The sequence below is a fragment of the Rosa rugosa genome, chromosome 3 (assembly GCF_958449725.1).
Source record: "Rosa rugosa chromosome 3, drRosRugo1.1, whole genome shotgun sequence".
In the NCBI taxonomy this organism is placed as follows: Eukaryota; Viridiplantae; Streptophyta; class Magnoliopsida; order Rosales; family Rosaceae; genus Rosa; species Rosa rugosa.
The window spans coordinates 6,705,009-6,718,430 of record NC_084822.1 but is presented as its reverse complement, the minus strand read 5'-3'; the positions used below and the strand labels follow the sequence as shown (position 1 = coordinate 6,718,430).

At 38.7% G+C, this 13,422-nt stretch overlaps 2 protein-coding genes across 4 annotated transcripts; one reads left to right on the top strand and one right to left on the bottom strand.

Annotated features, from left to right (window-relative positions):
• Positions 1 to 2,871: 2,871 nt before the first annotated feature.
• On the top strand, positions 2,872 to 4,152 carry LOC133737106 (F-box protein At5g65850-like). Its single transcript, XM_062164728.1, has one exon. It carries the CDS (start codon positions 2,872 to 2,874, stop codon positions 4,150 to 4,152), a length of 1,281 nt encoding a protein of 426 aa, XP_062020712.1.
• Positions 4,153 to 4,776: 624 nt separating this feature from the next.
• LOC133739308 (uncharacterized) lies at positions 4,777 to 11,279 on the bottom strand. Of its 3 annotated transcripts, none has more exons than XR_009860531.1 (10): positions 11,066 to 11,279; positions 10,753 to 10,833; positions 10,104 to 10,224; positions 9,884 to 9,978; positions 9,182 to 9,253; positions 7,822 to 8,058; positions 7,539 to 7,647; positions 6,403 to 6,589; positions 6,083 to 6,260; positions 4,777 to 5,163 (listed from the first exon to the last, which is right to left on the bottom strand). XR_009860531.1 is itself a non-coding variant. In XM_062167057.1 (9 exons), the coding sequence occupies exons 1-9, from the start codon at positions 11,087 to 11,089 to the stop codon at positions 6,173 to 6,175; spliced, it is 1,014 nt and encodes a 337-aa protein (XP_062023041.1). In that variant the 5' UTR covers positions 11,090 to 11,278; the 3' UTR covers positions 5,773 to 6,172. The 3 variants fall into 3 exon arrangements, 1 of the variants encoding a protein (XP_062023041.1); XR_009860532.1 differs by lacking the exon at positions 4,777 to 5,163 and adding an exon at positions 5,773 to 5,922; XM_062167057.1 differs by lacking the exon at positions 4,777 to 5,163 and having other exon boundaries at positions 5,773 to 6,260; positions 11,066 to 11,278.
• Between the last annotated feature and the right edge of the window lie 2,143 nt (positions 11,280 to 13,422).

The window sequence follows — 13,422 nt, the reverse complement described above, 5'->3', positions numbered from 1 at the left end:
ATCTAACACTCTGTGGTGGTTAAAATTAAATGGGTCGACGACAGCGGAGCGGCGATTAGAGTGGAGGTCGGAGAGGTTGATGGTAGGGATTGGTTGGGCGTCGGGTCAGGTTGTAGGCTGGAATTGGTGTGATGTTACGGGTGGGTGGATAAAGATTCGGGGGATGGAGGAGAGACCTGAGTTGATGAGGCCCTTGACTCCAAGCTTGGAGTCGTCGAATTGCTTTTATGACAATGTTTTTGGGCTCTGCTATCAGAGATTTCAAGTCAGAGAGGTGGGGGTCCGATCAACCCTAAACCTTGACCAGAAAATGGGTTGCCATTAATGTGGATGAACTCGAGGTCAGAGACGAATTTGGGGAGAGAGAGAGATAGAGAGAAGCAGAAAAAATTGAAATAAAAAAAGAGAGAAAAATAAAAATATATATATTAAAAAAAAAAGTGAGGGGTATAATGGTCACTCTGGGACCTGTTGTGTGAGAATTAGAGAGAATAAGGACTAAATTGTTTAATTTAAAAGGTGAGGGACTAAACTGTTTTGCGGAGCAAAGTACAGGGAGTAACAAGTATTTAATCCATTTTACATATATTCATTGTATAATTATATAATCTTCTTTTGCATGTACACTGCATTGTGGCCGCGCTACTGCAGCGGCAACATAGATTTGCTGTTGCTTGCAGCACCAAGGTTCGAAGCACAGTGGCATCTTTTTTGTCTTTTTTTTTTCTTAATTAGTTTAATTGCACTTTTTTGTCTTTTTCTTTTTCTTAATTAGTTTCTTTGCAATTAAAATTTTTTTGTTCCTTCCTTTTCCAGCTTCTATGGAAAGAATACTAATGTATTTGTCCCTTGTTTTTCATTTTTGAATAAGGGAATTATCTTCATATAATAGAAAGACTCAAAGAGTCGATTACAATCGTATTGTACGTAATACATCCAGAAAAGTTCTAGGAGTATTAACAAATGATTTGAAATTTGTGCTAGCCTCAAGCCAAAGTGGCCATTACATACCCTTCCGCTATCATCTAAGGATAAGACAAGAAGATGTGGTAGTACCCACGGTGGTACATAGAGATAGGTCCACTCATTGAACTACCAGTGCTCCGCCAATAATAAATAGCTTGAATCCTCCTTTAGTACTACTCCAGAAGATTTGCTAATACCACAAAAGTCGAAAGTAGCAGTAGTTTGTTGGATCAAGCCGCCGGGATCCCAAATACGAAACCCTAGAGAACTAGAACTTATCATTTTGGTCCACGAATGGGCCCAAATCCAAGCAATATTCATGAAAACTTTGAACCCCCCATTGGGCCTGAGAATTGGTTTGGGCCTCAGAATTGTTCTGGACACCCAAGTGTGCCTCAGATTTGGGCGGGGCACCCGATTAGAGTTAGACCTCCCCACTGCTCTGGTCACCACCGAGACGGCCACCGTCGACTGCTTTCCGGTAGCTTCCACGCCGACTTCCGCATGCTTTTCTGCCACCATCGGCTCCACATCAATCCTAATCAGACTCACATCCTCCAGAGCCATCGCCGTCGCCGCCGCGACCTTCGGCCGGAGCCCCTGTCCCACCTCCATGTCGCTCGTACCTGGCATAGTATCACCCGCTGCTACACGATCTAGCCAGCACGCCCTCGCCGCCATAGCCCTTGAGCGGATCATGAAACAATTGGCCTTCGCCTCTGCACATCGAAGCACCACCGCCTGGCCGACTGACACAGATACAAACGCTGTCATAGCCACTGCTTTGAGCCGCCCTCTGCGAGGTCGGGCACGCCCCGGTTCAAAGGTGACATCCTCCCTTGTCACCCTGCTTCGAAAGTGGACGCCACCACCCAACAGCCACTGTTGGAGTCCGGCAAGCACTCGGGATTCCAGGGGCTGTGGTCGATCGATCTCCTTCGACAGAGAGATTGGCTTCGATTTACTGAAAGGCCTCGGAGGGATGAGGGCAGATCGGAACGCATGGATATAAGGATTCCACTTAGAGAGGAGGCCGGCACCGGCCACCATTAGTGAAAAACCGGAACCAATGCGGCTAGGGTTTTTCATAGGATGGGACTCTAATTTTTTCACGTCTCGTGCTTAAACCAATATTTTTCAATTTTATTGTGTCCCTTGTTTTTCATTGGTTTCTTTTGTAAAGAATATATTGTATTCTGTTCTTTTTTATTTTTTCAACTTCTAAGAGAAAAATTATTTTGGAATTGAACATCTTTTTTTTTTTTTTAATATGTAGGGGTTTAATTTATATATATATATATATATATATATATAAATTTGTTCGATTATATGGTTTTTTTATGTGAGGCCACATTTTAATTATTTGCCTCAGGCCTTCAAAATGTCAGGACCGGCCCTGCGTTCTGACATGATCTCCTGGCACGGATTAGTCTCTAGGCCTAGAAAGTCTTTGAGGAACTGTACGTGTAATCTCGATTAAAAAAAAAAAAAACTTTATCACTCCAAATTTGCTTTAAAAAAAAAAAAAAAAATTTAAACTTCTATACGAAAACAATTTCGTGAGCTCCAACTTTGAGGGGTTGAAAAGATCGATAGTCCTAAACCCTAAAGTCGTTTTTTTTTTTTTGACAAGAAAACCCTAAAGTCTAAATTCCTTGTTTGATTATGTTTCTAGGTCCTGGCCGGCTTGGGTTTCCTATATTATCCTCTGGATATATGTCCTACATGTAGAATAATAAAAGGCGCCTTTCTGTAATACAGTTAACAATTTCGTTTTGGCTTCGAGTTGAATTTGCGTTCCTTTTTCCAAATTGTGACTTGGAGATCTAATACGTTAAATTGAATTTAGAGAATCTTAAAACCTAGCTATAAACAAGACGACCCTGGACGAAAGGAGATCTGATGATGATCCCGAGGGTCCTCAAGAGATCGAGGCCTTACAGCAGCAGCAACACAAAGCTTCTGGACCTCCCCAGAGATATCCTTGTCGATATAGTTCTGAGACTGCCCCTGAAATCAGTTTCTTCCATCCGATGTGCCTCTAAGAGGTTGAACAACATAGTCAACAAAATTTTTGTTGCACAGTACACTCGGCGTCTACACAATACTCTTCCTACTGGTGAAGTACCTCAACTTATGCTTCTTGCTAGATCACACGAGGGAATCAAAACAGTAACGAAGACCTTCCACCCACTTCAATACCACGGTGGCAACACCTTGAATATGAAAGAACATGGAAATGGCTCAGAGATCATAGTAAGCCAGAAGTGTACCTACGAGGTAGGTTGTGTTTTCGGCAACTTGATTTGCTTTAAAGATGTCAGTTATGGAGGTCCGAGCTTCTTGTTGAATCCTCTAATGGGAGAAGTTCTACGGCTTCCGGCTAGTAAGGTGCCAATCCCAGCCTCTATTAGATGTCGCCGTGAGCTTTTTGACTGGCTTGCTATGGGATTTGATGACACAACCGGCACGCACAAGATTCTTCGTGTTTGCGGTAATTCACAGTACAAGAATTACCTGGTGGCCCAAGTACTTGTATTGGGCACAGATTCATGGCGAGAGATACATGCAGTTCCTCCTTGTAATTTGAGCCACAAAAATGCGTCTGCATGTGGAGACATGCATTGGGTGATTGACAAACAATCGAGAACTAGAGTAAGGGGAGAAAGTAATATAGTTTCCTTCGACTTCAAGAAAGAGGAGTTTTATTGGACTTCTCATCCCAAATTAAGAAGTCAGTTCTCCGACTTGAATTTGGTTAATCTGAAAGGACGCTTAGCAATTTTGGATGCTTGGTTACATAACCATGGCTTGTTCATCGAGATATGGGTGTTGAAAAATTATGAAGTGAAAGAGTGGGTCCGAGAGTACTGCACAGAAACCAAATTTGTGTTTCCTTGTTTTACGGGTAGTTTTGGTGAATGGGAACATGGTATATTTTTCAAAGATGCAATTAGCAGGGGGTTTCAGAACAGATCTTGTGCAATGTTTTTGGATCTAAGAGGTAGTAGTGTTCAAGTGGAACTGGTGAAGTGTCCTATAACATTAATGCAAAACTGGACTATCATCAGTTATACTGAGAGCCTAATTTCCCTAAAACATTACGGCAATTTGGTTGAAGCGGAAGCATGTGATGAGTACCGGAAGCAGCTTGGTTTCTCTGAAAAATTATGGCTAATTGATTAGAGCAGAAGTGGAACTGTGGAAGAAACTGCGCTAATAGCTATTGTTATCTTTTTGGGGTACGTTCATTTGCGACTGTACGTAGTGATCCATCCAGGTAATCAACACATTTTATACCTACTATGTATTGATTTTAAGAACTATACTGATCCATCCAGTACCCTACATACAACGGATGTTGTAGTGAAGAATTTCTCGTGAATACAAGTGTAGCTAGTGAGGTGTTAAGAACATATATAAGAATTGTTTCTGATGTGGACAAACAAATGATTTTAGCTTTTTGATTAATTACGGTCTGCATCCCTCTTATAATTCTAGTACAAAATTGACTATAGTCTATGTTGTATCCAAGTTCCCAGTCCACTAGCTAGTGTTGTAACGTTTTCGAATAGCCAGAACTAGCTGTCAAGCAACTGCGGATTTCTGTGTCTCTAAATATCGAAGTAGCCAGGGAGGAGGAAGGAGGAAACATCTTGGTGGCCAGGGAGGAGGAAGCATTTTGACATGACCTCCCAGCACGGATCGGTCTCTGTGCTTTTGAGAATACCATGTGATTTTGATCCAAAAAAAATATGCAAGTAGTAGTTATACTATTATTCAGATTCTCAAACCAAGAAGCAAGCAATAAGAACAAATCTGATATTCAATTCTTTTCCCATCATATTTTTACGGTTTGTACATGCGCTGTTTATATTCCTCTCCAATATTGTATATGCAAGATGTCTCGCAAGGTCAGCGTACTACAATACTAGGATTAACTTAATTTAATTCGGAAAGACGTCTTTTGGATATGTTAGGAAGTTTTCTAATTTTCCTTTTTCTTTTTTATCAGAGGTGTTAGTTCAGAAGTTTCCTTCAATATTTCTTTGAAAAAAAAGCTCAATCTTACCAGTAAAGATTCCCTAATCTCGCTTAAGTTCAATGTTTTTCACTTGTGCTTCACCGTCTGTTCTGTATATTCAAAAATGTAGGCCGGAATTCCAAATGAATGATCTTTCCCAACGCATGTTACATCTGTAAAGGAAAGTTTTTGATCATATAATGAGAATTAGTCGCTGATGAAGGTTCATTTGTAGAAATAGCCGATTAATTCTCCTTGCCAAAATTCTTTACCAATGAAAGCTAAGAGGATGAAGGTAAGACATTCTCATGTGAGTGTGTGACAAAGATGATCCGGTTACTTCAGAAGAATTGAACAGAACCTACACTAATATGATTTTTTTTCCTTTTCTTTTCAATGTAAGATCACTAACATAGGCATAACTAGGGTTTACATCCATTGCAGCTAAAAGGTATCAAAAAGTGGGTTTCATGAATGTATGGAGTTTATACGACTATCATTGCTACATTTACTGATAATGTATAAGATAGGTCATAGGTAGACATACTGTACATGATTCCACAACTTAACATTGATGCACAAGATAGACATATCCAAATTGTCAGTAAATCAGCTTCATTATTGTGTTTGTAAGTTCGGTTATGGTATCCAAAAAGGTGATTCACCTCACAAATAAGCATATCCAAATTGTCGGTGAATCAGTCCCATTTTGGTGCATGTAAGTTCGGTTATGTACGAATCCATGTAGCAATTCCATATAACACCCTCAGTTGCACATGATATTGAAATTCAAACAAAAGAAAGTCACTGCATTCCAGGCAGCTTCTTCTAGCAGGTTTACTTGATCAAATAGAATGAATAGATTACAAAATAACCCCAGTTCAAACAACTCAACCTGATTCTCCAATTCAACTTCATATAGATGCAGAGAACTATGGAAAAGGAGAGAAAGGGGTCAATGAAGATATCTTTATAACATTCCACTGTGATCAACACTGAAATGTAAATTTCTACTCTGCTGTCCATTTGTATGTTTCACTAACAACATGAAGCAGGTCCAGACAAAAAAGAAAAAGAAAAAGGAACATTTACCAGCAGAAGCACAAGAACAAGGGCAAGAAGGTCTAAATTAAGAGGGTGATACACCATCGCCTGAATTCCACCATACATCATATACGATGATTACTGCTGCTCGCCATCAGGAGTCTCCTCGCCAAGACCCCGTTGCACTAATCTATAATACAAAATACCCATAGTTGCCATGCATGCCCTGCAAAAAATTGTAATACATTGCATTAGCAAATATCAATTTATTGTAGATGCTGTAATTCAGACAACGCCTAGGTTAAGAATTAAGCATAATGCAGACAAAGATATCAACTAGATAGGAAAAGAGGTTTCATTGACATTACATGATTGCTATAACAAGAAGTATTTTTCTTGGATCCATTCTCGATGATTTTTGATGTCTGGTACGACCTTCCGGTGCATCTGTTGCAATTGATCCATCTTTCCGCTGGGGTGCGGTCACTGGTAGAATTGGCAATGAACTTCCCCAGAATGGAAGCAATGCTCTAAGAAACTTGTGTCGGAATGGGCCTACAATTAAATTCCCATGAGTTTTATTCGTGAATGAAAACTTAACACAAGCTCTAAGAAATGAAACCAGAGCAGGCACCGACTACAACCAGATAAAAGAGCAGCAAAACAGGGGTCAAACAAAAATCTCTCTCTTATTCTTTCTCTTTATAACGGGAGACAGCTATATTCTTTAGCTAAAGAAAGAAAAGGAGGGGAAAAGGTATTTTTCAATACCATCATTTCATCTAGGCTAAGTAATACTTCCCTCAAATTTGACTCAAGTTGCAGAAGAATAGGAGGTAAGATAACACCAAGTATCATTCTTCACTCGGCTAAGTTAGTGATAAGTTTTTATTATTCTACAGTTGCCATTAAGTCATTTCAATATCTTTCAATTATAAAAAAAAAATTATATGTGGTTCATTCATCTGCCAATAACACAAGCACTCCTACATTCGACTGAGCTTCTATGAGCTATTTTAATACTGTTTGGCGTACATGACCAATAAGATAAATTTGATACATGTTTATATAGCCACAAAACCACATTGCATATGCTTTATGACTTCCATCTGATATCATATATGCCGATAATGTGCCACACGACTAAAACATGCCAAATCAACAAATTTGAGAAAAAAAAATGTAAATACAGTTGAAGAAAGGACCTAATTGCTTCAGGCAACAAAATTCAAAGGAAGATTGAATTTAACGAGTTGGAAAACAAGAAGAAGAAAAAAGATTGATAACTGTCAACTTGAATGAACGAAAGTGTATTTCTTTCCCACTTAGACATAACTTTAACAGCTCTAATCAATTCAAAACAGGGATGGATTTTCTCGTTAAACCACTGCCTAACAGAAATTTAATCAACGGTATCATAATAAAGATAAGAAGAAAATAGTGACTTAGCAATTGACAAGGATTTATCAAATAACAAAGACACAGAGAAGAGCTTGCTACTTACCCCTCCGTGAATACTTTTTAAGATTCCCATCTTCATCATCTGCATAATATGAGATTTCAGAATTTTGCCGCTCAACCTGGAATGCACCCTTTCGTGTTGTAGCACCAGGCTAGAGTCATTGCAACAGAAAAGAAAAAAAAAATGAAATAATGAGACAATAAAAAAACACCAAAAGGAAATATTTCAAGGCATACAAGGCAGTCTAACTGGGCATATATATGAGTTCTCATTAAATATATAATCAATTGATTCAATTCAATGGATAACAGAAAACTCTTCTTACACCAACTGGACTTGTGCTTTTTATAAAACTCCCTGCTGAACTAGGACCTTCTATCTCCACTATGTCTGTCACTTGAAGTATAGCAGACCCTGCTCCAGTTTCATCTTTTGCTAATGAAGATGAGGTTGCAATATTCCCCTGCCCTGCATCTGAGGAAAATGCAGGTGGCGGACTACGGGACTCTGTCGATGACAATGAAACTGGATGATTTCCAAACAAGTTCTTTTCCCAGCCAGTCTGCATGACAGTAGGATACATCTATTCAAATCCAACTGTAATTAAAGAGAGAGAAGCAAAAGGAGACAATCCACACTGATGTAAGGAATCCCTCCAACTTATCAAAATGAACAAATGTACATATAACTTAATAATCAGCTTCTAATGAAGTGCAAGGAAGCAGATTTACATAGATAGGAAACAGAGGAGCACAAAATAAGAATCGGTATTGCAGTCATGAATATTATATTTTGCTAGGCTCTTCTATGGAATAAACAAAACCATAAATGCGGTTGCATTCACAAACAGGCAAACCGCTTCCTAGCCAAGAGACTAGTGATATAATATTCATTGGGTATTAAAATACCTAATGATTTACAAGCCTGCGGTTCGGGTAACCCTCCAGCCCCATTTTCGAAGTGTTCTTGCAGAACCTCTGGGTACTTATCCTTTAAGAAAGGCTCGAGAGACCTACTTGCCACGTGGCAAGAGAAGAGGCCAGAATTTTTGGTTTTAAAAGAAACTCTAATGATTTGGAGCTGCTTGTTATAGGATCCAATAAAAATTCAACAAATCACTAAAACATGGGGATAAACTAAAATCATGCAACCCAAGTCTCACAGATAAAAGGAAATTGAAAAACTAGTAAAGGCAAAGTCGTGCCAAAGTTCAAATTCCCAAGCATATGGAATGCAAAACAGCAAGTTTCAGTCAACAGCAGATTGAATTATCCATTCAATCCAACACAAAAAAGTACAAAGGATAATCACTTGTTCCCCAAAATTTCAAGAGATCAAAATTGGCTAGTACTAAGAAAGAGCATTAAAATATTAAATGTAAAGTCCAGTGACTCTGTAGCTTCAAACAATATGAGACTTCAACGAATGCCAACTGCTTGACCTTTTTGCTTTCACAATAGTTCTTCAATATGGTCAAAATGATAATTGTTTGCAATTACTTTTGTTAGATTTCAGAGAGAGAAATAGCTACCATTAACACCGAGATAAAATTACACTGACATGGAAGTTCTACTATGCAACATACACCAACCAAGTGAAGCAACATTAGCAATTGTAATCAAATTGACGTTAAATTACGTTAAATTACTTCCTATGATTATCTAAGAGTCAAGACTGAGCCTTGCCTGCATGATAGCTTCCTTCAACTTTGAATGAAAGCGGGATGCTGAATCTTTCACATTCTTGGGAGGCCATATCTGCACTACAAAGAACCATGTGAAAACAAACTACACCTTTGAAGGTTCAAACCAGCACATAATTATAGATACACATACAAAAATATTCTAACTTTAGTAGATCAACACCCCAAGAAGATGGCTGATTATAAAACTAATTATAGTAACCACAGATAGAGATGTAAGTTAAGCCACACCAAACTCAGCTTACAAATATACCGTAGTACTATTATGCCGTATTTGAAGTCTACGACCTGGTCAAGAGAGATAAAAGGGGTTTAAAGCTAAATACATTTTGGTAAGAACAGCCCCAAAATAATTTCACCTCTAACTTCTAAGATGCAATTCCATCTTGATGCATGGTTTCTGTGACTCATAATTATTTCTGTTAGTTTCTATAACTTTAAGTTACTTCTACAATGCAATTCTATCTTTCCATGTCCATAATCATGTCCTTGTATACATTTTGGTAGTCTACACTCCAGAGAACCCTAACAGCAATCAAGAGAAAATGAAGAACAGTAGATATTGTAGAAAGACTAGTTCTTCCCGACGTAAAAAGTTAAAATAAAATTACAAAAACAAAAATATAATTTCACCATCCAACAATACAAGTAAACATAAATTCATGGACTTCCAAGAAAATCGTACCGATGTCGAACATCCAGGACAAACATATCCAGCTGGGGCAGTATGCGAAGGGAAACTCTTGATATGTGACACCAGGCAACTTGTATGTATAACATCTACATTGAACAAAATAAAGTTCAACAAGTTACAAACCTTTCGAATGGGAAAAAAAATTAGGGAAAAAAAAAACACTTAAAATAAAAAATGCAAGTGGTGGCATCTACATATGCAAAGCACGTACGTAAGCAACCAAGCCGTGTCGTTTGAGAGCCAGTCCCCTCATCGAGCACAACCTGACATTGACAGCATTTAGGAGGCCAATCGTACTCTCCGTCTATCACCCATTCTGAGTATGTACGAATCTACAAGAAATGAGAGATAAACAGTGGTCATGCCTTGAAAGAGCCAAAGATCAATCTGAATGCATCTATACTTGTGACAACCCCCATCCTGGTAGCACTTCAGCCAAGGCCGGGGGGTCCTTTATGTCATATCTAGTTCGACTTTCCCAGGCCTAAAATGATATCAAAGAACTTTAACTAGACAAACAAATTTCATATTCTCTTCATATGTACGAACCTATACGTTTCAAATCTTCATGTTAACTCTTGCTTTGCATATACATTTATGTTCGACTCTTTCTCTCTTCTAAGCACAAACCCCTGTATCTGAACAAACGTAAACCCTGAGCACATGCACATGATTATAACTAAACTTATGATCAACATTCTGATTCGGCCATGACTATGTTCATAAAAAACGTCGAGAACACCCTCACTGTGAATATAATTGAATCTACAACCCAAACTGAACATTTACAAAACCAGGCAGCAAAGATTGACATCACAATGTGACCACATATATCAACATCCAAAAAAAAAAAAACTCACCACACATATTTGATGCTCTGGAGCACAAATGCATTCTCCACAAACCGGAACCTTGTGCACGAAACAATACAGCTTGGTAGCCTGAAACATCAAAAATCCCCAATTGAATTCAAACCACAAGCTTTTCATATTGAATCGGAGCTTTAATCTTCAACAATTATCTAAACCACAAGTCAAAATGCCGATACCGGCACCAATTCACAAACTTTTCCGAGATCCAATCGAATCAATCCGATCCGATCTAAATCTTAAGCTACGAAATCACGCGTCTATCTTGATGGTGAGGGAGGAGAGAGAGAGAGAGAGAGCTTACCTTCTTGCATTTGCAGACCACCATTGCATGAACGGAGTCGGTAGTCGCCGGAGTTTACCGTATCGGAAAAGCTTTCAGTGATTACTTCCGACTCTGTTTTTGTTGTTGCCAGCTCTAACAAAACCCCCGCATCAGATTTGCAAAATTTGGCTCAACTCATAAGAGATCCGTTTTTTATTTTTTCCTTTTTTCTTTCTGTTTTTCCTTTCCCCTATTGTAACTTTCTTTTTTTTGTTTTTATAGGTTTTTATGGTATTTGCATTGCCTTAGCCATATGATATGGCATAAGTGCATAACTCTCCCAATAGCAACTCGCCAAATGTACGACTTTAAGAAAGTAAGAGTGTAAATATTTTTTTTTTTTTTTAAAGTTAAAGTGTAAAGGACTTGAAAATTTAACATAGTTTAATCATAACTCAATTCTGAATCTCTCTTATCATTTAGGTTAACTCCGATGGCCGTGTTTTGATATTTTCATGTTTAAAATATGAGATATTTGTAATATTGGATATCACTTATTTACGTGCCAAATTTTTAATAGCTGGTCTACTGGCCAGATTGTCCTACTTAAAACTTTGCTTCTTAAAAAGACAATCTACATCTATTCAAATTTTCACTAAGAATTAGTGATCAACTCATATGACAACTATTACATATTTGACAATTAGTTCAATCATAGCTACTAAGACGTATAAAGAAAATGCACAAAATTCTAATGTTTGAGTTAATTATTGTGTATTCTAAGATTATCACGTGTCCGTCAAATATAGTGTCGATACATGCATGTAGTGGTCAAAACAGAAGGAAGAAAAATGAATCAATTATTATCTTATTAAAACCACAGGAACCAATTAGATTGTCCCAAACCGTCGACACATAGCAGTCAGGACTAAATAATTTTTTCCAATGTTCAACGTTCAAGGATGAATTATTATTTCTATGGGCTGGTATATGCAATTAGGGCTGATCGTGGACAAAACAAGGCAGCCCAACCCAGAAAGGATATCAAGGGTGAACTGGTTCAAGATTTTGAATTTGAAATGATTGGGATCATCATTCCAAAACCTTCATCACGTCTTTTCAAACCACCTTTCTTCTCTGTTTCTCTCTCATCCTAATTTGCACAAACGATAACCCCGTCACTTCTTCAAATTTCAAAAACCCTAACCCATCTGTTTGGCTCCAATTTTGCTGCAGCTGGTCAACAGTCTCTTTTCTGCGCGGGCATGTCAGCACCGTTCGGGTGCGGTCGTCGGGGATGTCCCTTGACCTGACTTCTTTTCAAGCGATTGTAGACGAGGAGAGCACCAACCTCGTCGTGGGGATTCTTTCTGCCTCGTGGTGAGGACTTTGCTGAAGTTTCTTCTTGTTAACACAATCGACACTCAATATTGTAGATCGAGCAGAGCGACATCACCGGGAAATGTTGAGATCTTGCTAAAGCGTGACTTTAGCTTGGCTGGGTTGCTAGGGCGTTACCCTTGCTTGGCTGGTTCTGTAACCGTTGTGGTCGCGGCACTACCGTCGGCTCCCGAGGAGACTAGGACCAAAGCACGTTGACAGAGGGTTTGGTGGCACTGAAAGTCGGCTTCTGAGAAGACTAGGACTAGGAGTGTGATCACCGCTAAGAGAAAGAGAAGGAGAGGAGTTGCTCTTAGAGAGGTTTGCTCTAGAGAGAACTTAGATCATCTTAGAGATGTTGTTGTTGTATGTGAATGGGTGTTAGAATGAGAGGAGAAGGTGTTTATATAGGGAAGAAAAAGAAGAGTGAAATGATGAGTGGAAGAAAAATAATGAAAGTAGATCTAAGTTCACTTGTAAAATATGGAAAAGATAGAGAAAAGATGAAATGAAAGCAAAGCATGAAGGTGCAGCAACATGGAAGTGGTGATGATCTATTAAATAGATTGTAGAAGAAAAATATATCCAAGGAAAAAGAGAAAAGCATCTAGCTTTCTTCATGTGGGTAGGAAACATGAACATGTGAATATTGAGCTGGTTTTAGGTCAGTTTCTGCCCCTTTATTCCTTCAATTATTTCTCCAACAAGACTTCATTATATGCCTTCGACTTCTTCATATGAAATGTTCCACTATGAGTGTAGATCATTCTGACAAATTTTCAGATTTTTATTCCATGTGGTTGGGCCGAAAATGCTGCTGGACCTCTTACAGGTCCAGTTTTTCCAGTTTTGCTTCTGTAGAAAATTGGGCTGATTGTTTGAAGGCCTTCCACTCAAAAAAAGCTCTGGCACTATTCATAAGAAATTATCCTTGGTCTGTCTAGAATGGATCTGCAGAGTTTCAGCTCATTTCAAGTTCATTTGGTCAGTCTGCCGCCCCTCCTTCCTTGTTTAGC